Source organism: Hylobates moloch, unplaced genomic scaffold (genome assembly GCF_009828535.3).
Source record: "Hylobates moloch isolate HMO894 unplaced genomic scaffold, HMol_V3 SCAFFOLD_5, whole genome shotgun sequence".
NCBI classification, from domain to species: domain Eukaryota; kingdom Metazoa; phylum Chordata; class Mammalia; order Primates; family Hylobatidae; genus Hylobates; species Hylobates moloch.
The window spans coordinates 25991215-26017081 of NW_026652280.1; the positions used below are offsets into that span (position 1 = coordinate 25991215).

A 25867-nucleotide genomic window follows, 5' to 3' on the forward strand; every position below is an offset into this window, starting at 1 on the left:
TTCTATTCAAACTGGAAAAAAAATCAAATAAATATAATTTAACAAATGCCCACAAGTGCATGGAATTTCACCTCTGCTTTAGAGACTGTAAAGAAGTCCAAAGTGTCCTGACCTCCCAGAATTTATTTTCCAGATGCAGAGAATAGACATACACACATGAAACAGCAGCAGACATAGACATACACGTAAAAAAGATTTTAAAAAGATAGTAGAGTGTATTATTAAATTCTAGAAGACATGGAACAAATTCTAAGAAAGAGCAGGTATTTCAGAGAAAGAGAAGTAACGAAGGCACCGGGGTTATGGGTCTTGAGCAAATCTCAAAACATAGAGTTTGTAAGTAAGCAAAATAAAGAAAGGAGAACTTTCTGATTAAGAAAAAAGCAGCATGAAGCTGGCGTGTTTGAGGTTCAGTAATGAAACAAGACTAGCAGTAGTGGAGCATACTTGAAAAGGTTTTTATTGTTCTGTTAAATTTCGTAAGTTTCCCTGAGGGGGACACAGCAGGTGTTTGAAGGAATTTTATACTCTTCCATTCTCATTACACATGTATATTCTAAACAGGAATTTGTAATCCTTGTGTAACAAAAGTGAATGTTATAAAGGGCCAGGATAGCCCAGTGGTTAAAATACAAAGAGCTATAAAACCACACTGCCTAAAATTAAATCCTGCCCCATTTTTTCCATTTAACTACCTGTATAACCTTGAAGAAATTACTTAGTTTTTCTGTACTTCAGTTTGTTTTGTTAAATGATGTAATATAACCCATCTGATAGGAGTGTTAGTAATATCTGCAAAGCATTTAGATAGAATTGTCAGTAATAATTACCATCAATATCACCACCACCAACAAAATATAACAATAACTTTTAGCAATTATGAAGCTGTTACAAAAATTATATTAAAAGAGAATTGACTCCTCTGAAAAAATAATAAACCCTTTGATATGAAAGTTGAGATCCTGAGATCTAGCTGTGTATAGGGCCAAACTCCAACACTGTTTAGGCTGCTGTACATTTACCGTCTCTACTAAAAATACAAAAATTAGCCGGGCGGGCGCCTGTAATCCAAGCTCCTCAGGAGGCTGAGGCAGGAGAATTGCTTAAACCCAGGAGGCAGAAGTTGCTGTGAGCCGAGATCGCACCACTGCACTCCAGCCTGGGCAACAGAGCGAGACTCCGTCTCAAAAAAACAAACAAACAAAAAAACAAATTTTGTCGTTGTTGTGAGCTCCTAGAAAGGAAGGAGACAGAATATGTGATGCTAGTGACTTAGTGAGTTGAAGGTGAAGCAGGATTTTTCTAGGCCTCTTTGCTGGGCTCCTAGCAGAGCTTCTACCCAGCGGCGTCTGGTCTGCGCTCTGGCCCATGGTTTCTGCGACTGCAGGCTCAGTCCCTGGTGGGAGGGAGAGATCGAGCAAGCACGGGTCGGGCTGGCTGCTTCCAGCGCCGACGCAGGAGTAGGCTCTGTGCATAGCCTAGGGCCACACAAGGCATGTTGCCCGGGCAGAGGGACAATGTTACAGCCTTTCTGGGTACCGCCCTTGGTGGGTCCCAAGCTTTTGTCCTGCATCCGAAAAGAATGAGGTCACGCTGACAAATTGAAGGGTGATGAGAATAGATAATTTTACTGAGCGATGAAACAGCTCTCAGCAGAGAAGGAAGGTGAAGGTCGGGTCGGCTTGTCACTCTCAGTGTGGCTGAGTCTGGGGTAATTTTTTATAGGCACCGGATGGGGGAAGGACAGGCTGTAATAGTATTGGAAAAGGTAACATTCGATTGGTTAAAAAGATGATTCAGAAAAAAACAATCCAAAAAGGGTGGGCAAAGAGGAACAGTAGTTTTCACTCTGGGTGGCGGGTGTCATACACAACCAGCAGTCCAGGCTCACGTTGACTTGAAGTTGGGGTTTCACCAGGGACCTGCCCCTAGCGGCCAACGCTTTTGTCTGCCTGCCACCGCTATCAAAGGGTTCTAAGAAATTTCCCACTATGATTCAAGAAGAAGCCAAACAAAACAATACAGATGATCAGACCAATCCTAAGTATTATTTGCATCTTCAGCTTCTCTGATTTCTTCAATACATTAACGGCGATTTTTTAAAGGACAAGGTTGTCTGAGCTAGATTAAAAGAGATTTGAGAGTAATAGAACCAGTAGTATAATAACAAAAGACTAAATTATAGTCTCTCCGCAAAATTTTAATTAAACCATAGCTACGACTACGTGGTAGCTAGTAGACAGAGAATACTGAAAAATTCAGGTGTAAGAAGGGAAATAAATGTCCTAAACCAGCAAAGTCATCTCTACAGCCCATATAGTTAAACAAACAAACAAACAAAAAAAACCAACCAACCAAACAAAAATCAGCAATTGCATTGAAGAGAGTGCAGTGAGGTTCTACTGTTAAAAGAACACAGATAGCATCAATCAGAGTTTACTCATAGCAGGAAAGGGCCCTCCCCTGAGTCAGAAAATGTTGAGAAAAGTTCTGAGACCTGTTAGACGGTATACTGACTCCTGGAGAGTCAATAGAAAGGGGCTCAAATTGTTGAACAGGCTGAACAAGTTCTTAAGAACAATACTTACGGGGAAAATGGAGGAATCTTGGAAAAAGGAGGTACCTCTTGAATAAAGATAGCAATGGAAAAGAAGAAATGGAAGGTAGAAGCCACAATAAAATAAGAGAGTAACTAAGAATCAGAAGAAGGCAGATGGAAATAAATTAATGAAAGAGATGCCATTTGTTAAAGAAAGTGTGCCTTAGCACAGCAATAAAGGAAGGTGCTATTAAACTAAGAAACTAAATAAGTCACTCCGACCTCTCCATTTAGAATGGCTACAATTCCAATTAAAAACTAACTATGAATTTTTATTTATTTATTTATTTATTTATTTATTTATTTATTTATTTATTTTTTATTTATTTATTTATTTATTTATTTATTTATTTATTTATTTATTTATGTGAAACAGAGTCTTGCTCTGTCTCCCAGCCTGGAGTGCAGTGGCGCAATCTCGGCTCACTGCAAGCTCTGCCTCCCTGGTTCACGCCATTCTCCTGCCTCAGCCTCCTGAGTAGCTGGAACTACAGGTGCCCACCCCCACGTCCAGCTAAATTTTTGTATTTTTAGTAGAGATGGGGTGTCGATCTCTTGACCTTGTGATCCACCCGCCTTAGCCTCCCAAAATGCTGGGATTACAGGCATGAGCCACCGCACCTGGCCAAAACTAACTATGAATTTAAATAAAGAGAATTCAATATCTGTATGGAATTTATATAAGAAGAAAACAAGGTGAATATCAAAATTTTCAGCAGGCATAAATGCTAGTAACAACCACAACCAAAAAAAATTGTGAAGAAGGAAAAAACTAAACTCAACAATATAAATTAAATATAGTTAGATAAATCATAATGAAAAGGAAGAAAAAGCCAGGAAGATGTAAATAGGGAGATGACAAAACTCAAGAAAAAATGAAGAAAAAGATTATAATAGAATACTACATTACATTAATTAACTTATTAATTGAATGATCAGGGTTAGAATAGCTATAATCAAATTATTACAGTAAGTAACACCGAAAATAGTAATGAAGTAAGGGGTACATAAAATACCAATGAAAAGAGTCTAAAAATAACATAAATGATAACAGGGGTTAAGTTTAAAGTGAACAGAACACATGCAAAGAAGATTCAATATATGTATTATTGGAGTTACTGAGAAATGAAAGAGCAATGATACAGAACTAAAGTTTAAAAGTATATTGAGAGAGTTTCTTAATACAATTAAAAGAAATATGACTGAATATACTTAGAAGTTGCTGGTCAGCTCTGAAATATATTCTAGTAAAACCAAAAGTAAAAAGTAAATAAAGTAAATTTAAGAAAAGTTTAAAAATAAAGTGAAAAAAACTATTTTTTCTGGACATCTAAGTGAAAAACAAATAAAAACTAAAAACAGGTAATAATCAATTTGGTATATGACTTCTCAAGAGAAACAAAGTAAGTATCTTAACATTTTAAATCCAGGAAAGAAAACACAAGCCAAGAATTCTATATCCAGGAAAACAAATCTTATAGCATCAAGGCTATAGAAAAATAAGTTTAAAATTGTCAAGAATATTATAATCACAAACCCTTTCCAAAAAGTCAATGGCAGAATAAGGCTGATTCAACCAAATAAATATTGGGGAAATTGACAAATGTGAGGTATTGAGTATGTTGTACTGTAATTCTAATCCTAAAACAAAAGTTGTTCAAAGGCTAAAGGAAATGTTATATATTCTTGCAGAAAGTAAATAATGCAACTGAAAAGTGGGAGAAGGAAGGAGGGAGAAAGGGAAAAGTATAAGAAACCAGTCGATTGCTGCATAGGTAGTACAGGAGAATTCATGGATACTATTTAATGCTAACAAATGGAATACGACTTGGTGATTTTTTAAAAAAGTAGGGACATTATATAAACTGATTAGCAGAAGTTATTTAAACAAAAATGTAAACATTTTTAGATATCAAAACAACTTTAAAAACCAAAGAACTGAATAATGAAAGACATGGCAAATATAACATAATACATTAAAATTCTCAAAGTAATAGAATTGTAGCCAAATATATGAATTCTATCAATAAATCCAAATAGACTTAACTCAATTAAATACTAAGGTTTTTAGATGACTTGCAAGTCAACACTTAATTCTATGCCCTTTATGTGAGGCACACTTTAAATACATTGACTGAGAATGATTTAAAATAAGGACCAGGCAGAGGTATACTAAGCAATTACAGACAAAAATAAGGCAGAGGTTTGGATCTTGATAAAGGACAAGCAGAATTCAGTTAGGGAAGACAGCATTAAATGTAATAGTAAATATTATAAAGCCCATAACTTAAAGTGAAGACTTAATAGCTATAAATATTTATGCACCGAATACCACAGCTACAATCTTAGTAACGGATTTTCAAAGTAAAACACATAATTAATGAAAGATTTTAATACATAAATTATAGTTCAAGACAGATTAAATGACTCTCCCAGCAGAAAACCAAAAAGCTATAATCAGTAAGTTAGATCTTGTAGCTGTAGGACAGTGTCAAATCTTAACACATTAATAGTTCTCTCTGAGTGCACAGAAATTCATAAAATTTGACAACTTCCATAACCTCCACAAAACTAGAAATAATAACGTTATATGATACAATGAAATAAATATGTATACGTGAGAATATATGGTATGTAATTAGAAGCAATCACTAGCAGGTTTATGAAATTATGAACTTAGAAATAAATGAAATAATTAGAATAGAAAATTAAATATACAGCTCAAAAATCTAGAAACAAGGTGAATGTAAAGGAAGCTTAAGGAAATTTAAAAAAAATCAAGATAAAAACATACTGAGTTAAGAATAGTAACAATATTTAATAAATCAAAAATTTGGTTCTTTGAAGAAAATAGGCTATACACTAGTCCATTTTCATGCTGCTGATAAAGACATACCAGAGGCTGGGAAGAAAAAGGTTTAATTGGACTTATAGTTCCACAAGGCAGGGGAGTCCTCAGAATCATGGCGGGAGGTGAAAGACACTTTTTATGTGGCTGTGTCAAGAGAAAATGAGAAAGAAGCAAAAGCAGAAACCCTGGATAAACCCATAAGATCTCTTGAGACTTATTCACTATCAAGAGAATAGAACAGGAACCTCCCTTATGATTCAAATTATCTCCCACCACGTCCCTACGAAAACATGTGGGGATTATGGGAGTATAATTCAAGATGAGATTTGGGTGGGGAAACAGCCAAACCATATCATAGACAAACCCATTAGTTTATATAACCAAGAGAAAAGGGAGAATGTAAAATGCCCAAAACATAATAATGGGACTACTTTGTATTTAAATTACAAGTAGAGAAAACCTCAAATTTGTATAGCAAATAAATTAGAAAATATGGATGAGATAGATACATTTCCAGGCAATTTATCAAAACTGACTCCTGTGGAGTTTAACGTATCAGATTTCACAGAACAAATGGAGAAAGTTACCTCTACCAAACTATTCAAAGGTAAAGAAAAATAAGCACATTATTGGGAATGGGGTATCCATTGCCTCAAGCATTTATCCTCTGAGTTACAAGCAATCCAATTACACTCTTATTTTTAAATGTACAATTAAGTTATTATTGACTATAGTTACCCTATTGTGCTATCAAATAGTAGGTCTTATTCATTCTTTTTAACTATTTTTTTAGTACCCATTAACCATCCTCACCTATCCCAGCCCCACATAACCCTTCCCAGCCTCTGGTAACCATTCTTCTGCTCTCTATGTCCATAAGTTCAATTGTTTTGATTTTTAGATCCAACACATCAGTGAGAACATTCTGAGCCTGGCTTATTTAACTTAACACAATTTCACATTGCATGCCTGTTTCAAAATATCTCATGTACTCCATAAACATATATACTTACTATGTACTCACAAATTTTTTTAATTAAAAAAAAAAGAAAAAAAAAGAGACCAGGCCTAGATGATTTAATACAGAATTTTTTCCAAACTTCCAAATAACAAGTAACCCCAATGCCTCTGATGCTATTCCATAACACATAAAAGAAGAAAAACTCAGTTTTTAATGAAACAAACATAACATCACTACCAAGGCCAGATATAAGTTGCATGAAAAAAAGAAATAACAGAATTAAGATTATCTATGCAAAATTCTAAAGAAAATATTAGCAAATAGGCTACAATAGTATATTAAAAATATTGACTAAATTGGATTCATTTCAGACATGAAAAAGGAGAAAAGGAGTTTAAATATTATAATATTTAATATAGTTAATATAAAAATATTTATTAATATAATTACTGGGCCAAAATTAAATGCCAGTACAATTTTGTTAGACATTTCCAAAATTTCCCTGTCCGGGAGTTGTATACTTTTGCACTCTTACTACCAATGTATAGGAGTCTTTTTGCACAGTTTTCCTATATTGTCAAAGGTATGTTTTGAAATCTGCAGTTTATTTAAATTGTGAGGCTAAAAATCTTTTAGCATGTTTAAGGGCTTTTGTCTTCCCCCCCCCCCGCCATGAAATATACTTACTCTTTTTTTTTTATTTTTTTATTTTTATTTTTTATTTATTTTTTTTGGGAGGTGCTTTTGTTTTTCAGCTTTTAAGAACTCCACTTTATATATTAGAGGCCAGCACTATAATTGTAATTTTATGCTGCAATTATTATCCCTGGGTTTTTCATTTGTCTTTTGATTTTGCTTAAAGTTTGGAGGCCTGAAGATACACCACCACAAAAGTGCATTGACATATATCACATGCATTCTTTATAGCAACAGACTGGAAACAAATCCAATGTTACTCAGTAGGAGATGGATTGAATAAATTATGAATTATTCACAAAGCAAGGTTCTTAAAGTCATAGAAAATAATGAGTCCTATGAACTATTTTTGAACTATCTCTAGAACATATTTTTAAGGAACAAAAAGCTACTTTCAGTACAATGCAAATAGATAAATAGGGAGAAGAAAAACAAGCAATGGTTTATATATTCAAAAGTTAAATGGACTGAGAAAGAAGGAGACAAACCAGATAAATAAACATAAACTAAAGCAACAAAACTGTATGTAAATTTTATAACAATCACACAGAGAAAAAAAATTCAAGTTAACTTCAGCTCTGATTGTACTTTCTTAGTGGGATATATCCTAAGGGGAAAAAAAGAGCTACAAAGAAATCTTAAACAGCCAGTAATTTCATTGTTATTATATTAGTTTAGTGATTTTAAAACTGTTTTTTGAATATTATAGGATAGAAAACTAAATATGATAATGTTATTAGAAAACAAAATTTTGGGAACAAAATATTTGGAAGAAAAGAGATTCAAAATTTCCAAATGAATTTGTGCACTTTGGAATGGCCCAAGATGTAATGACTCCCCAGCAGCAACGAGCAGACCTAGTTTCCCCACCAAGAAATCTGGTTCTCCGGCCGGGCGCGGTGGCTCACGCCTGTAATCCTAGCACTTTGAGAGGCCGAGGCAGGTGGATCACGAGGTCAGGAGATCGAGACCATCCTGGCTAACATGGTGAAACCCCATCTCTACTAAAAATACAAAAATAAAAATAAAAAATAAAAATAAGCCAGGCATGGTGGCGGGCTTCTGTAGTCCCAGCTACTCAGGAGGCTGAAGCAGGAGAATGGCGTGAACCCGAGAGGCGGAGCTTGCAGTGAGCCGAGATCGCACCACTGCACTCCAGCCTGGGTGACAGAGGAAGACTCCGTCTCAAAAAACAAACAAAAAAATCTCTGGTTCTCCAAGAAACCAGGGTTTATAGGAGAAATCGGTGATTGTCAGTAAGGAGCAGGTAAGCCTAGCATATCTCATTCCAGGAAACATTTGAAAATGTAAAAGAAACATGAAGTTTAATTGAGGAAATTTTAATGTAGAATGAATATTAAATGAAATTAGAAAAAAATACTAGTTTTCTTAGATAATGAAATTACAGGTTAAAAAAATTTTTTAAGGAGATGCATGCTCACATACTTAAGAATAAACTATCACAATATCTAAAATTTATGTTCAAATGATTCATTTAAAGATACGTGATATATAATATATACATGACAACATGGCAAAATATAAACAAAAGTTGAGTTTAAGTTATAGGTACACTGGTGATCACTGTACTTTTCTTTTAACTTTTCCAAATGTCTGAACTTCACAATGAAAAGTTAGAATGACTTAAGGGACATAACAACCAGTTGAGATATGTGGTAGTAAAATGTATATTGGATAAAACATTTGCCTATTCATTTGTCAATTGGGGACACTTGAGAAATGAGAAAAGTCAGTTTAAAATTTTACTTTATTAAGAATAAAGTTTATGCTCTCTTGTGGTCCTAGAGGATCACAATAATTCAAGACCTACAGTTTGGTAGAGTTAGTTTGAGCCATCCTGATGTGAGACCCGGTTAAAGAGAACATGTCCATAGTAGTCTCTTCACATAAGGTGTCTGACTTTAATCAGTTTTAGCTGTGGTGTTTCATCCAAGGTGGCTGGCTGAAGGATGTCAGATATGGACATCCTGTGAGCACTGAAAGAGAATAGTAAGGAAAAAAAATCTTCTAGGTTTTACTAAAGGGGCTATAGTAGGTGAGTGTGCACTTTTGTGATACCCTAGGATGAGAGCCAGATCATCAGTGGATATTTCAGGAAATATTTATCTAGTATGGGGTGAAATCCATTCTCATTTACTAAGGAGCTAATGTTAATTGCAGAACAAAGGTTAATATGCACAAAGCACTTGAAAAAATATAAAATCACATGTATTATATGAATGTGTTATAGCATCCACTTGGATGCTATAAAATGGATGCTATCTTGCATTGTCTTTTTTCCTCCTGTTTTCATGATACTAAAATCAACCTTACTGCACTATTTCCATATTATTTTCATCTCTACCTTTAGCTTTGAAGTTTAATAAAATTTTATAAAGATTTTATTTATTTTTAAATCCACAGTAGATAAGAAATACTTGTTGAATCCAGGCAGAGTGGCAGTGCATGCCTGTAGTCTCATCCTTTTTGGAGTCTGAGGCAAGACCACTTGAGGCCAGGAGTTCAAGGCTGCAGTGCACTATGATTGCTCCTGTGAGTAGCCACTGCATTTCAGCCTGAGCAATATAGCAAGGTCCTGTCTCTTAAAGAAAATAAAAAAGAAAGAAATACTCGTTGAGAGATGGTACAGGGTGGTAAAAATTCAGGCATTGCTTTATGAAAGATATTGAAGGTTATTTGGTATAATGTACACCTCCTCCAAGTCCAAATAATCTGACTTAATTTTCAGAAATTTTACATACTTACGAGAAAGTTGTAAATCATATAGACTCACCAGTTTACAATATTCTTTAATACACAGAGTAGAAGGCAGTGAAATAATTTTTATTTCTATGTTGCATGTGAATAACTGAGGCACAGAGATGAAGTGATTTGTCCAAATCTCTTCGCTAGTAAAGGGGAAGGCTAAATGGCCTACAAGTTCACCCTCTTTCTTCTTTTCCATGATGCTTTTTTGAGCGGCTGAATGTCATCAGACTAGTTTGTAGTTGTAGGTCTAGGCTAGGGCTCAACTTGACTGGTGATGAAGTAGAGAACTGACACTTCACAATCATGAATTCCTTTTGCCTAATGTGCTTTGCAGGATGAGACCTGGTCAGGTGTGTTTTTCAGGTTGTAAATGGCGTTGAGTCATGATAACTGATTTCTGACTTATTTTATTTTAATGATGGTTGGCGATTCACGTTCTTTTCAATTCACATGAGAAGAATGGTGCTATACTGTTGACTTCACATGAGTATAAGACATCTTAATGAGTTTTGGCACTTGGAGGGCATTTCTGCCTTGGTTGCTTCTGAATCTCCACGGAATCCTATGCCAGAATCAAGCTTTCCAGCATCATTGCTCTTTTTAAGGAACTGTTAAAGGATGCTGAGGGCTCTTGAACTTTTGATACTGATGGGTAGTGAGACACTCTTTTAACTTAATAGGTTCTTTCCAGATTTGCTAGGCTGTATTTATTTTTTAATACCAGCAGCCTGGGACATCTGGAGGGGATCCTTGTGTATAATTCAGTAGGCAGACTCTTTTCTGGCCTGTTGTTTCAGTCCTTTGGCTTTGTTTTTCACTTCAATTTACAACTATCTGTGCATAAAACACTTGATCTGTGTAGCTAATGTCCTAGAATGGAAGCTAAATGAATGTTTTCAGTCTTTTCTTTCTGTAATAGTGATTCTCCAAACAAAGAATTTTACAGTGAGGAAGGCAGAAGTTTGTCTTAGTATCTGCTTATTTTAAAGGGGTTGAGCACATTTACCTCATTCAGATACCTACCTGTGACTCACCTCTAATGGATTTTAATTATTTTGTGGATAGCTGTTTTCTCCACTGGACAAGTGGCCCTGGAAATTTGTACTTTATCATCTCCTTTGTATAGCAGTGTCTAGCACATTCCACATTCTTATAAATGATCGAAGAAGGAGCAGAAATGAAGACAAGAAAAACACAGAGTAAAAAAGGAACGTGCTGAGTTTCCAAAGACTGCTAGTGTAACAACGGGATTTGAGAGGAAATCTCTAGGAAAATGTCAGATGACACAATTATTTCATAGAGAGGAGGCTAGGAACATGAGTATTGCCCAGCAAAGTATATACTTTAAATCGCTAATACTATCTATCTTGGATAATACCTGGATCACTAACCTTTTGTTATGACTGATCCAAAGATTAATACGTACCCGGAATTGTTGGGGAATGTTAGAATGGAAAATGAAGATGGAAAAAAAAAGTTATCACAACTGAAAGAGCTCATAATCATGTGTAATATATAGGAATGTTGGTGTTTGGACATGAAAAACAAGGATGAAGCATTATTAAAAGTTCAGTTGCTATACTATAAAATCAAAAATTGGTGAAACAAATATGAGTACCAAATGAATTAAGATGGGTGTCTGTTTTTCCCAATGAAGGAAATAAGCTGGTGTGCAGTGATTCACTGAGCTAAAGAGAGAATTTATCAGCTGAGTTATCATGAAGGCTTAGTGTGGCCGTATCTGCTACCATCAGAGTCTGACTGCAGTTTGTGTGTGTGTGTGTGTGTGTGTGTGTGTGTGTGTTGGAGTCTTGCTCTGTCTCCAGGCTGGAGTGCTGTGGTGCGATCTTGGCTGGCTGCAACCTCTACCTCCTGGGTTCAAGTGATTCTCCTGCCTCAGCCTCCTGAGTAGCTGGGACTACAGGTGCCCTCCACCATGCCCAGCTAATTTTTGTATTTTTATTAGAGACTGGGTTTCACCATGTTGGCCAGGATGGTCTCCATCTCTTGACCTTGTGATCCGCCTGCCTTAGCCTCCCAAAGTGCTGGGATTACAGCGTGAGCCACTGTGCCCGGCCGTGGCTGCTGTTTGAAAGGAAGATACATATGGAGGGAAAACACTAAATTTGAAATTGAGTGCCTTTAGAAGAGGTGGTCTCCCATTGTGAGAATCTAAATATAGGAGTTGGCAGAGTAGGAGTTGTCCAATTTAGCCACTCACATCCATTGAGTTCTTGTTATTTCACATTTCCTAGGATACCTAAAGACCTTTGCAGGAGCCTTCATGGGGTCAGGAATAATTGTTAAAACAACTAAATGGACCCTATACCAAGGATTATGTGAAGCCAATAAAAAGCTGTTTTGCGAAAACAGAAAATAGAACTTATATTCTTTCCTAGTCAGGTTTTGATTTACTGGTTATTTTACCTTCTGGTCTCTGTGGTATAGAATCAATAATTGATCATCTAAAACAGTGGTGGCAAATAGGTTTAACTTCCTTGTTAACTCCAAAGGATTGGTAGAAGCTGCCTGGAGTCTTGCATTAAGTAATATTCTGAGGCTACATCTCAGCTGAGCTATAAAGTGCTCTGAGCTCAATTAGCAGTGTCCACCTTGGACATCGTAGTTAGGAACAGAGCCATTTGTGACAAGTATTCATCGTTCCATTTCCAAATACCCTCATCTATTTCTCGGGCAGTTTAATAATAATATTTTCAGGCAAAAGAAATAATTTTGCATGTAATTCTATGAGAGCTATATCTCCATTTGATAATAGTAAAATAAAATAAATTTGCCTAGAAATTTTCATATATTTTTAAATGATAGATTAAAATGATCCATGAGTTGCATAAAAAGTACTGTGAAATCACTTATCCCCACTTGAGACCTGAAAGCCCACTTGGACAACTATACAACCTGTATAATCACAATTGTATTACCCATTCCCCTCAACCTTCTACCTCACTGACATAGAAATATTCAAATCAGTTTTATACTAGTCTAAATTAGCTACTAAAAAAGGCAAAATCATTTGTCAGCAAGATCTATGTATCCTTTCCTGTCTAGAATGAGATTTCAAAATACATTTGGTCTTTTTCTAAATCTCTCCAGTTTCCATTCATTCCCATTTCCTTAGCTTTACTCCTTGGAGGGATTGAGTAAAGTTTGAGCCCTTGGAGTAGAACAAAATAAATAAGGAAATAAATACATAACTTAAACCAATCTAATTCTACTTAATGTCAGGTTCCCTTGGAGTTTCAGATCGCTGATTGGCAGTGGACCACTGACCCCGAATTCTACATTACTTGATTTAGTTTTTATCGTTATCTTTGTGTAGTCAGTAGAGACTGTTTTACATTAAGCCTACCTCCCCAAAGTAAAATATGTTGAGTACAGAATATATTTATAACTCTATGTGTTTTTATTCTTTTATTATTGCTTAGGTATTTGCTCATTTTGATTTTCTATCAAGTTGCCTGTCCGTCCCCCAGTCTTCATTTGCTTATGTTATAGAGAAAGAAGTAATTAAAACTGCAAGCAGAAACCTGTTTTTGTGTTCTTTGAAAATATTCAAAAATTAGTGACATTTAATATAAATGTAAAGATTGAGAATTATTGCCTCCTCTTTGTATCATGCTCCCTAGGGAATTACTGTAGAATTTGTGGATGTGTGTTTCAATAGAAAACTATGCTCTGTCTGTAGCATATTCTTCCAGATTATGTGATTCTAACTCTGATTATTGTCTTTGAAGTACTTTCCAATTATTTATTAGTTGTAGATAACTAATGGATACTTAGCTGGTGTCCTGTTTGGTAATGATTTTAGTTTGTTTTCTCCCTTCTAGAAAATGCACTTTTGTCCTTATTTGCAAGCCAAAACAACATTCCTTTATTTCATTTAAATTTGTGCTTTTTTAAAGCAATATTAATATTTGCTTGGTTCACTCATATCAAATAAGTACAGTAAAATCTTTAAAGCATGTTAATTTCTATATTGGTATGACAGCCATGATTTTAATGTTTCCTGAAAACTATCTTTAGATAGTTTTAGAGTAATTAGTGATTTCTAGTATTATATTACTTTTGATCAAATATAAATGAGATCAATAATTATTCCAGAGTTAAGACATGTAATTTTTGAAGCAGTTTAGAGTTATGAAATTTATTTCAAAGAGACTGTTACCTCTTTTTCCTTTTTCTTCCTCCTCTTCTTTAGTAACAAAATCGGTTAAGTTGGACAGATGTTTTCTTAATGTAGTGACAATGTTAAATTAAAGAGATTACCACTATAAATATTCAGAAAATGTTGTCTTTTTAAATTTACTACAGCAAACAAATAATTCTTACACTGTAAAGTTAACAGTAATCTCAGTGATAGAGTAAAGTGTTAAATTATCTCGACTGGTGAATAGCCCGCCAGCTTTGCAACCTGGGTACTTCCAGTCTTCCAGCATTTGCTCAACTCTCTTGAGAGAAACTAAACACATTTCTTAAGAGGAGAGGAAAAAAATTCGAGTTTAATTTTAAAATATTACTAGGGAAAAGACGAAATAGAATGAATGCTTGTGCAGCAGCTGAGAATATACAGAAAGACATTATTTAACTTAAAGATTTCATGGCAAAAAAAAAAAAGGATCATGCCATCTTTTCCCTTTTATGTTTCCTCCCAGGAAAGTTAAGCATTATTCTTTCACTTTGAATTTCACCTTTCTTCTTCTTCTTCTTTTTTTTTTTTAAACTAGCTTTACTAGTCACCTAACTCCCCAGCCCATACCTTTATGTGTTAAGAATTCAAATTATTTTGACTTGTCTCAAACTTTTGTTTTTTAAGTTAATGTTTCTTTGTGTAGTTACTTTTCATTAAACTCACTATATTTGCCCCTTGCCCAACATGGGCCATAAGAAGATAAATGTTAGGCTTGAACATTTTGATTTAATCGACCATTTCTTCTTTTTTAAAGTTGTATGGAGTCAGAAATATAATCTTACACCTAATATTCATAATTTAATCAACCAAATGTTTATTTAGTTCATATTATGAACTGTTTAGGGCATGAGAACACACTAGTGAAAGTTGTAGGGCCCTTGACAAGACACAAATGCCTAACCACAATTTTAAGCAAACAGGCCGATACCACAAGAAGAGAAATAGAAACTGAAAATGAGAAAGAGTCAAGAAACAAAAAAAGAAATAAAATGATAAAAGTATTTGAGAAAAACAGTAAGCAAAAAAATTCAAAATAGGTACTATAGTAGTGCCTCCAGCTTCCCTTTTCCTCAAATAAAAAGGCAGGAAACACAATAGTCACTAAATGATACACTTTTAAAACAAAACAAAACCCATCAACTGTACTAAAATTAAAAAATACATCTATTTAAAATTACAGTTTGAAAGAATACATTTGTATTTGAGAAAATTGACTCAGAAAAACCCATATCAAGATATATTAAAGTAACATTATGAGACATTAAAGAAAAAGCACAAATAGTTATTAAACATTCAGGAAAATCACCGAGTTACTTAGAAGAAACTCATATTTTTATCAGCTTTTAAACAGCAACACTTTATATCAAGAGAATTGGAGCATGCACTTTTTTCAGTTCTTTTACATATTTTTAAAACTATTTGTACAAATTAAGGGGGTACATGTGAAATTTTATTACACATTTATAATGCATTATAATGTAGTTGAGATACTCATAGACAGAAAATGTGGGTCAAAAACTAAGTCAAGCCAAACTGACTTCCCATTTTAAAGCCCATTTTTATCTGTATCCAAGAATTTAGAAAATATTGTTCCTGTAAATCCCTTCTGTGCCATTTGCTGGAACATGAACCTCAGAGAAAATGACCAAAGACACATTGACATAAATACTGGGGATGATTGTTAATAAAATATTTGCTCAAACAACTAATACAAAATGAGGACTATATGAAAAGAACATAGTATATCATGTTGATATGCTCTGACAATGTGAATATGCAAAAATTGAGAGAGAAGTGGGAAAACATAAGCAAAAATCTTTTTAACTACTTTGAGTAATCATTTTGATTGGTGATGTTAATATTGGTATTGTAATTCTGAGGTTGTTGTGAAGGTAACACATGGGATGGCACAAGTACATAATTATGTGGCATTTTATTTATCTTCTCTAGTGATCTTGAAAATCACATTCTCAGGGTAGAGGAATGAGATATAGATATAAAATAAATGAGCTTATGTCAATACCCTGCCATTTTGAAATTGAATAGAAAGTCGTATTATTTTCAGTTCGTGAAGAATTTTCTCTTTGGAAATATGTGTGTATGTGTGTGTGTGTTCTAGATCTGCTCATTGAAAATGTCAAAATAATGGATAGCCTAATAGTAATGAACATTCCTGAAGTCCAAATGCAGCATAGTAAAAACAATTTTCCTCTTAAGACAAACAAACAAACAAATAAAGGCATCTTGGAGTAATGTGTGATTCCAGAGATCTGGGTCAACGTTTTCAAGATAATCCAGAAACATCTTGTCACTGTAGATACCACTGAAGCTATCAGAGACTAAAAGGGTCATGGCTAATGGACTTAGGAGCCAATTTGAAGAGGCCCAGTGTCTAAATAGGGGACAATTTGTCAATAGGATAGTAACTGTTATGTTTTGGTAAACATGAAGTATGTCTAAATATGTGAGTTCAAAGTGGACTTCATAAATTAATTGGTCACCTTTAGAAGTTAGCATAAGACCAAATAAATATTTCAAAGCCAATAAATAAGGAAAAGAACTAAGTTGTTCTAAATTAAGAGTTGTTCTACTGGGTAATTACATAGGAGATGCAGAAAAAATGTCTCTTCATAGGTGTAGTCTAGCTAATAATTGAAGAAGCAATGATCAAATTAGAATATTACCTTTTTTGCAATGCCTAATAGGTTTTGAGCATCAGTTGCTGATAAACCTACAGAATGAAAGACAGCTCTGTGGACCTGTTGACTGAAGAAAACAACACCAACTATAAGGTAATTTTAAAAAAATCAAATCAGAATATGATCAATCTTTTGTATGTAACTTGCAAGTTACAGGAAATACAGAAAACAATGAAACATGTAAAATTCCACTACAGAGCTACAATAGAAAAAGACATCCTGTGGAAACTACAAGTTAAATAACCCAGTTCTTTAACATATAGATTATAGGGATATTGGGGGTGGGGGGCAAGAGAGGGAGTGGACAAAAAGGAGAGATTAGGGCTGCGTCTCTACTAAAAAATACAGAAAGTTAGCCGGGCGTGGTGGCGGGCACCTGGAGTCCCAGCTACTCGGGAGGTTGAGGCAGGAGAATGGCATGAACCCGGGAGGCAGAGCTTGCAGTGAGCTGAGATCGCACCACTGCACTCCAGCCTGTGCAACAAAGCGAGACTCCGTCTCAAAAAAAAAAAAAAAAAAAAAAGAATTGGGGTAGGGAGAGAGAGACAAAGTTTTTAAAACAAGTAACTGTATTATTTAAACATTTATACTCTGGTAATAAAGCTATAATGAAAAACAAGTAAATAATTACTTTAAATTTTAATTAGAAGGAAGAGTGGCGATTGGCTCTAGGGTAGATGGCAAGTTCTATTTCTTCCCCTGAATTGTGGTTACAAAGGGTATCCTTACAATAATAATTCACTAAGCTACCATTTGAAATACCTTTTTCTGAACCTGTGTTACGTTTTCCCATAAAAAGAGTTGAATAGATATTGAGTAGCTCACTGAATTTTTTAGAGAAGTGAAACCTCACTAGGCTTGAGATTAAATTTCCAAAATTAATGTTAAAATCACAACACAGAACTATCTGATAGGGAAACTGCTGTTGCTGTGGCTTGTTACCCAATGATAGGCTATATGCAATTGTAGAAACTATAAATCCTACTGGCACCAATGCCACTTCTGCATCAGGAGCCTGACCTCGCCTTATAAACTACTTCCTACTTCCAAATACACATGCACACACTCATACCCAAACCCCACATTCCCCCCACACACAAGAAAAATGAATTTTGTACAGATTCTCCTTTCCCATATTGAAGTCTGATGTGGTGAGAAAAAGAGCAGAGCCTGTTTGCGGGGAGGAGCACTTTCCTTAGGAAACGATTAGCATGCTGCATGACTGAACACTTTTCCTTTTTATTTTCAGAAAGGAAAAAGGCTGTGCTGTTTATTTCTCTATTTATGTTTTCATTATTTTTATTTTAAAGTTTACAAACTAAATGCACAGGGAATACATTACGGTCTTACGTTCTCAACCCAGTTAATGTTCATATTTTATTACTTTATCTTATTTTATGTATAAATGATGTAAGATGTAACACTTGATGTCTTCCTTGTTTCCTTCTCAAATTCAAAAGCTCTCTCTCTCCCAGAGGCACCATTTAAACAGATTTTGCAAATATTTCTCCAGTCCATGTGTACAGCGCATGAACAAGAATTTTGCTAGAGGACCACAATTAGAATATTTTTGGGTCATAGGGAAGCATAGTGTCTACTTTTATAGATACAGCTAAATTTCTCAGTGATGTGATACACCAGAATTTGAGGGTTCTTTTTTCCTATATCCCTGCCTGCTTGATATTTTTAGACTTTTCAGCTTTTGCCAACTTCGTAATTGTTAAATAGACTTTCACTTTAATTTGTGTTTTCTGATGTTTCTGTTAGCACAACGTATATCAGTGAAACATTGGGTTTTTAATTTCTTAAGAGCAAACCATACATTAGTCTAATTGATCATTGGATTGTTGGTAACTCAAAGGATAAATGCTTGAGGAGATGGATAACCTGTTTTTCATGATGTGCTTATTTCACATTGCATGTCTGTATCAAAACATCTCATGTACTCCATAAATATATACACCTATGATATACCCACAAAAAAATTAAAAATAATAATGATAATGAAAATAAAAATAAATGGATAGACAGGTGCTTAACTAGTCCATAGCACAGGAGGTATATTTATTTTGTTCATTTGCCAAAGAGTAAAACACCTAATCTGATCATTATGGTCAATGTATACCAAATGAGGTGGAGAGTCTTGACATGAGCTGATTCTCTGGATTTTTCTCTCCCAGAAATTAAGAATTTGAGCATGACAAGTATGGGTCCTATATTTGAGAACACTGAACTTGTAAGTTGATGTTAGAACTGAAGTTGCATATTTGGGTTCCACTTTTGGGAGTTACGAGTGTCAAAGGGAATCAGGAAGATGGGACAGAGTCAGGATAGGGGCCCACAAGCTTCCTTCTAGTTCTGATTTTAGTTCCAGGTCAAAGCAAAACCCAACTACAGCACGTAACTGTAGCTCTGGAAAGTCTCCCCTGAATGCTTATAATAAATCACCTTTTATTTATAGTATGTTAAATGGACAGTTACTCGGACTCAGCAAATCCTCTGTTATTTTATCTGTTTGGATATAACAGTCATTCTTTTCAGTAGAGACATTTGCCCTTTATGGCAAATAAATGATCAAAAATGAAGAACAGGCACTTTTGTACCTTCTGGGAAATGTTAACCACAGACTAAATCAGTCTGTGTGACTTTCGGCAGAGTGGAAAATAAAGCAGGTTTGGAATTAAAAGATCTGAGATAGGTTCTCAGTTCTACCACTTCTTAGCTGTTTGAAATCAGACAACTAACTCTTCTGAATATAAATTACTTTATCTATGAGCTAATGACAATAATATCTACTTTTCAGGATTTTGGTAAAGCTTAATGAGATTAACTGAGATAATAGATGCAAATGGGCTTCATAAAACATGTATTCATAATATAGAAATAATATAATCTGAAGAAAAACCAGAGTAAGAAAGCCAGCACTATAGCCTAATTTTCCTATGTATTTGTTTTCCTTCTATTTTCTCTAGGTTAGAAACACAAAGCTTAGTTTCCCAGAGTGCTTTAAATTTTGTGAGAAAACATAAACTTTTTAAATGAGGCTTCTTTCTCTGGGTAAACCAGAAAGGAACCAGAAAGGAAAGAAGGAAGTCTTAGATATAAGCCATGCTTTTTGGAATTCATCAAGCCTCCCCTTTTCTGCTCTCATTTGTTAGGGGCTACTTTTTCTTTTTTTATCAATAACCCAGCTACCTCACACAAAGCAGTAAGAAATTCCTAAAGAAAGAAATTCTTAGCTGATTTAGATGAAAAGTAATGTTGCCCTTGATAGCTGAGCAAACTGAATATATCACTTCAGTACTGCATTTGGTAGCATTTTGGGAATAGGGGTTTAGAGATGATTTTCAAGATTAATGAAAGTTGAGATGAATGACAAGCTGGAATTTGATGGGCTTACTTTGACCATTTTCACACAGAGGGATGTGTTCAGGAACTGTATTAATCTAGTGGTTATTAAATATTAATACCACATTCTGATTATTTTAGTTGTTTTCTTATTTTTAATTATGGTAAGTATACAAAACAGAAAACTTACCACCTCCATCATTTTTAAATGCACAATCCAGTGTTAAGTACATTCACATTGTGGTGCACCCAATTTCCAGAACTCTTTGCATCTTGCAAAACTGAAACTTTATACCTGTTAAACGATAACCATTCTAATTATTTTAGAAGTTTATTCTCTTAAAGCGCTTGGTAAAGCATATGCTAGATTAGAAGCAATATATCCTGTGCCTGTGTTCATGTAAATATGTCATTCTTAGTCTATAAACATATAAGCTGTGGGTATAGGTGCAGCTGTGACCAAGTCCAAGAACCATATGATGTACAGCCAGTCCTGGAAATGACATAGAAATAGATCAAGAAATGCCAGTCACAAAGATACAGATGTTGTAAGAGAATGGATCCCAGGTTTCTCAGGAACAGGTGCTTTGCCAAAAAGCATGACAAGAAGGGCCTGAAGCGGATGCCCACCAACGGCACCAAGGCCATGAGTACACACGCTAAGCTCCCCGAAAGCCCAGGGAGGTCAAGCCCATGATCCCAAAGGGCATCAGCCATGAGCTTGATTGACTTGCCTACATCACCCACCCCAAGTTTGGAAGGCATCCTTGTGCCTGCGTCTCCAAAGGTCTCAGGCTCTGCTTGCCAGAAGCCAAGGCCAAGGCTCAGTCAAACCAAGGCCCAGGCTGTGGCTGTGGCTCTAGCTCCAGCTCCAGTTCCAGTTCCAGTTCAGGGTCCCAAAGGTACCCAGGCCCCCAGAAGGCTCCTGAGTTGAGGCTTTTGTCTGCCACTGTAAAGATAGAAGGATTGGGGTGACCACTGTGCTGCCCTCTGCATGGGGTTGATGTCCTCCTGTGCTATTTGAACAAATAAACCCAAGGCCCAAAACAACCAACGAACCAAACCAAACCAAACAAAACAAAACAAAAACATAGAGAAGAGTCACTGGTTCTAAAATGTTTCTACATACTTTGGCACAATGTGCTTGGTGATTAAAAGGACTCTCATAACAACAATTATGTACATCAAAATGTCAAAACATGACCTCAGATTTGGTCCAAATGACAAATTTGAACTGACTTTGTTCATTTGGCTGGTTAATGAGTCTGTTGTTTAAAATGATGATAATAATGATAATCAGGGCTTTGATTTCCCAGAACATTTTGTTTGGATAGGAGCCAAGTTCCTCTGTTAAGATTAGTGAACAGCAGCTGCCTCCCTTTAAGTGGTAAATGTGGAATCTTGGACCCACCTAGAGATGCACATTATTGGTTTTTCTCTGGAAAAACTTTGGCTGACATTTCCCCAAGACATATGCTTATATAGCAGTAAAATTTTTCCAAGTTCATTTTCATGCTTACTTCAAGCAATTGTCAAAAAATGCCTTTTCTCTATTGCCTTTGCAACCTTAACACCCACAACAACGGGGTTAAGTCAATTTCATAAAACAGCAACCTGTTGGGAAGGAAATTGACTAGAAAAATGCAAATGGCAAAGGCTTTTTGTTGTCATTTTTTAGACATAGAAAAATGATTGAAATAAAAAGTAAATATAATTGATCATATAGTCTTTCTTATCCTTAACCAACTCATTAGATTTTGAAGTTTTAACAGAGGTAAGCAAAGTCCTGTATTACCTGCAAGATGGAAATGGAAATGAGTATGTGATAACTGATGTATATATTTCTTTCATTCTAGAGCTGCAGAAAAACTAGAGGGATTTTTAACAGATGCTGCTTCTGCTAGCATGATGTGGGTTATCATTCCTATTATTACTTACTTTTCCATTTGAGGAGAATAGGCAAAACTGTCACAGTCAGTAGGAGCAAAAAAAAAAAAGCAATAAAAATGAATGTTCTTCCCTAGATGAGAAGAATTTATTTTGCAAAGTTTGAAATACTATTTATATAGAGCAAAGAATAGAATAAGTCTCGAACTGTTCATCCAAGGCCCTTCCTTGTGATTGTCCTCAGTTGGTTAAATTGTTTCTTAGACTGCTTTATGGAAAATAGTTGAATGTAAAATATTTAGAGGTTTGGTAGAAATAATCTAAGTAAATGTTCATGTTTAATTAAATCATGTCAATCTGCTGAAAATAAGTGATATAATATAGTGTCAATTTCTCTGGAAAATGCACTGTTTTGACTAAGAAAAAACTTCTCCCAAACATGTATTGAAAATAAATAACTAGATGGAGATAAACATTTGAAATAAGGAATCAAAGAAAATAACTACTGGTTCCATTTTTCCATCATATATTAATGTACTTACTTTACATCTTTAAGAGTAATGCATTAAAGTAAAGATACATGATACACATACATGCAAATGAGCAAAAGCAAATGATTTACCATTAATGGAAGGTTGTAGTAAAATCATTTTGATACCATTTTGTGAAATTATTACACATGCAAAGAGATTTAGAAATTAGTATAATTCTGTCAAGCCATGAAAATAAGCAAATGAGAACAAATAAAGGCTATTTATTCAGAGCTTCTATAGCGAGGGAGTCAGCCACCATCCCTTGTGTTTTGGCAGAGACTCAAAGGCAGGCAAAGTGGGAAAGCTTTGTAGTGGAAAAAAGGGAAGGCTTCAGATATGCATTGACTGGGGGCTATTGGCATGAGGAAGCTTAGGCAGCCAACTCGATGAAAAGCATCCAATGTGATTAACTAGGGGTGCATATTTTGGTTTCTCTTATTGGTCCTGATTTGAAAGCAGGGGCAAAAATTAGGGAAGATGTTAGTTATTAACCAAGCCCTGGCCATTTTGCACTGATTGTTACAGGGACTTTTGGTTGGCTTCCTCAATTTTTGCTAGAGATAGCAGTGTGAATTTCTACAAGTCCAACTTTTAGTAGGCTGATTTCCTGGGATGGTTATTGTAGATAATGGATGGTTTCTGGGGCAGGTTGCTGCAGGTTGTGGGTAGAGTTACATTTATGTATAGGATTTGGTTATCGTCCATTTGTATATTCCATCTCTCAAACCAGTGTGAAAAACAAAATGCACAGGACAATTAAAGAGATGATTTTGTTTAGGTTACTGCATTGAGGATAATGTTCATTAGTGAGAAATGTATCAAAGATGAAGGCAAAACCTGAAGTTTTATAGAAGCAAGTAAACAAGTGAGTCATGAGGAAACATAGAGTTGAGTCTCATTTGTGTGACTGAGGAAGAGTGCATATTATAATTTTGGAATATGCTAGGGTAGGTGGTCATTTGCTATTAGATCCCAGAACATAAGGAAGTGGGGGGATGTCTACACTTTGCTGACATTCCAAAGCACAGGGCTATTCAACACTGTCATCAGTAAACAGTGGAATTTTTGAGATAAATCAAAAGCTTACAAATAATTAGTTGTTTGGTCTAATGCTCCCTGTAGCCATTATCTATCTATATGATGGTTCTAGACTGAACAAATTCTGCAATATATTTGTATAGGAACTCAGAGAAGAGCACAATCACTTCTGACAGTTATTTGGGTAGGATTCAAGGATGTGTTTACATCTGGACTGGACTCTGAAGGATGGCTCCAATGTTGATGAGCATTGCAGATGGATAAAATGGAAGGCAACATAATCTAAAGCATGGCAGTGGTAAAATCTTAAAGGCTCTTTGATGGATCAGCAGCCTGTCGTGGCCTTTTAAGGGCTTTGTGTAGGTAAATTTGGCCATGCCTAGAAAAGAAGGTGAAGACAGATCCCAAGGGGCCTGAATAATTTGTAGGTCATTTGGTAGACAATGAAAGCTAGTGAAGATTTTAACATAAGGGAGTAATGTGGCAAAGTGGTTCTTTAGGAAGGTCAATCTCATGGCAATATAAAGGTTGTAAAGGTTGTCTCTTAGATAGAGACTAATGAGAAATATAGGAAATGCCAAAAATATACTTTTGGCCATGGAAAATAAAGGACAAAACCAGAGTGGGGAAAGTGGTTTTGAGAGGAAAATGCAAAGGAGAGCTGTGGTTTTTTGCTTGTCCAGTTTATATTCTACTTTCCTCTAGTAATAGCCTATCAAAATTATTTTTTCTTTTGGTGAATATTCCCTCCCACAGTCTCTTGTGAGGTTTAGACTTACTTATTTTGAGATGCCTGTGGGATAACTCTATGGCAATGTCTGCAAAATAGTTTGATATTTATGTTGGATGCTTAACTTGTATTTCTGGCTTCCACCCTACTTTCAGCTTCTCCTGTCAGTGAAAGGTACCAGCATCCATCAAGTTATCCTACTTAGAAAGCTACTCCTTCCTCTCCTCTACTTCACAAATCCTGTCAGCAATTAAACCTTATTCATTTTACAAAGCAAATAGATTTAAATCTCACCTCACCTCTATGCTTCCTATCTCAACGGTCACTGTCTTAGTCCAGCCTCCTCATCAACTCTTGAATAGACTTCTGAATAATCCTGTTAATGCTTCGCATCCCTCCCTTTCCCCTTAAATTCATTGCCTACATTAGCACCAAGGAGACATTTACAGCAATTGCAAATCTGGTCATGTAATTCCTTTGAGTGTTCCTATTTTCTCTTACCCTTAGACTGAACTCCTTTACATGGATTATAAGACCTCATATGACCCAGCTCTTTTCTATCTCTCCATCCTGATTGCACTCTTTCTTTGTCTCTGCTCTGGTGACATTGATCTTCATTTAATTTCTTGGGTTTACCTGTTTTGTTGTTGTTGCTGTTTCTAAGCTTTTAAATATGCTTTTCTATCTTGTGATGTTCTTTTCCTCTGCCAATATATTTCCATCTGTATCTCTTCACTAATTCCTATTTATCCTTTAGATACTATTACATTTTTTTTTTTCCTTGCATGGGGACAAATGAGCCTGAAGTTTGTAGGAGAGGCGAGGGTTAGAGGTAGACAGGTGATAGAGAAAACTCAAAGTAGGGGGAGCTCCTCAAGGAAAGCACACGATGCAAAGAGAAAATTGCAGAATGTGGCTCCTTGGAGGGCATCAGTACTTCATGGAAAGGCAGAACAGCAGGAAAATTTGAGGGTAGCTGGGTAACAGGCACTAAGCGATGAGATCCAAGACAAAGCTAGTGATCAACAAAATCAGGTGCATTCTTGAGTCTGCTAGAATTACGATCTGAAAAATGTTCTTTGTACTTGCCATTTAGGCATTTGTTTTTATCTCCACTATTAGCACAATACTGGGGATAAAAGTCAGGTGGCAGTGAGTTAGAGTAGCAAAGAAGTAGAGATAGCAAGAATATAATGCTTTTTGAGAGTTAAGGATTACAAAGACTGGGAAGGAAAGAAATATCAGCATTATGGTTTTAGGAGGATCAAGATGAAACGAGGGTGTGTGTGTGTGTGTGTGTGTGTGTGTGTATTATGAATTAGATGTAATGTTAATAGTGCCAGGGAAGGAGCGAAGATTAGTATTTTGCTACACGCTCATGCTTCCTATTGGGGGAAGTGTCTTAAGCCCTGTAAGAGGAGGCAGTATGAGACTCATGTCAGGCCTCTGAGCCCAAGCTAAGCCATCATTTCCCCAGTGACCTGCACGTATACATCCAGATGGCCTGAAGCAACTGAAGATCCACAAAAGAAGTGAAAATAGCCTTAAC

General features: G+C 35.5%; 1 protein-coding gene across 1 annotated transcript in view; it reads left to right on the forward strand.

The window, feature by feature from the left end:
* LOC116468081 (uncharacterized) overlaps positions 1-25867 on the forward strand; it is a 275302-nt gene that overhangs the window by 141606 nt on the left and 107829 nt on the right. Inside the window, exon 3 of the mRNA XM_058438333.1 lies at positions 16789-16875. Coding sequence (XP_058294316.1) covers positions 16822-16875 — 54 coding nt within the window. The 5' untranslated portion in view covers positions 16789-16821. The remainder of the gene's footprint in view (positions 1-16788; positions 16876-25867) is intronic.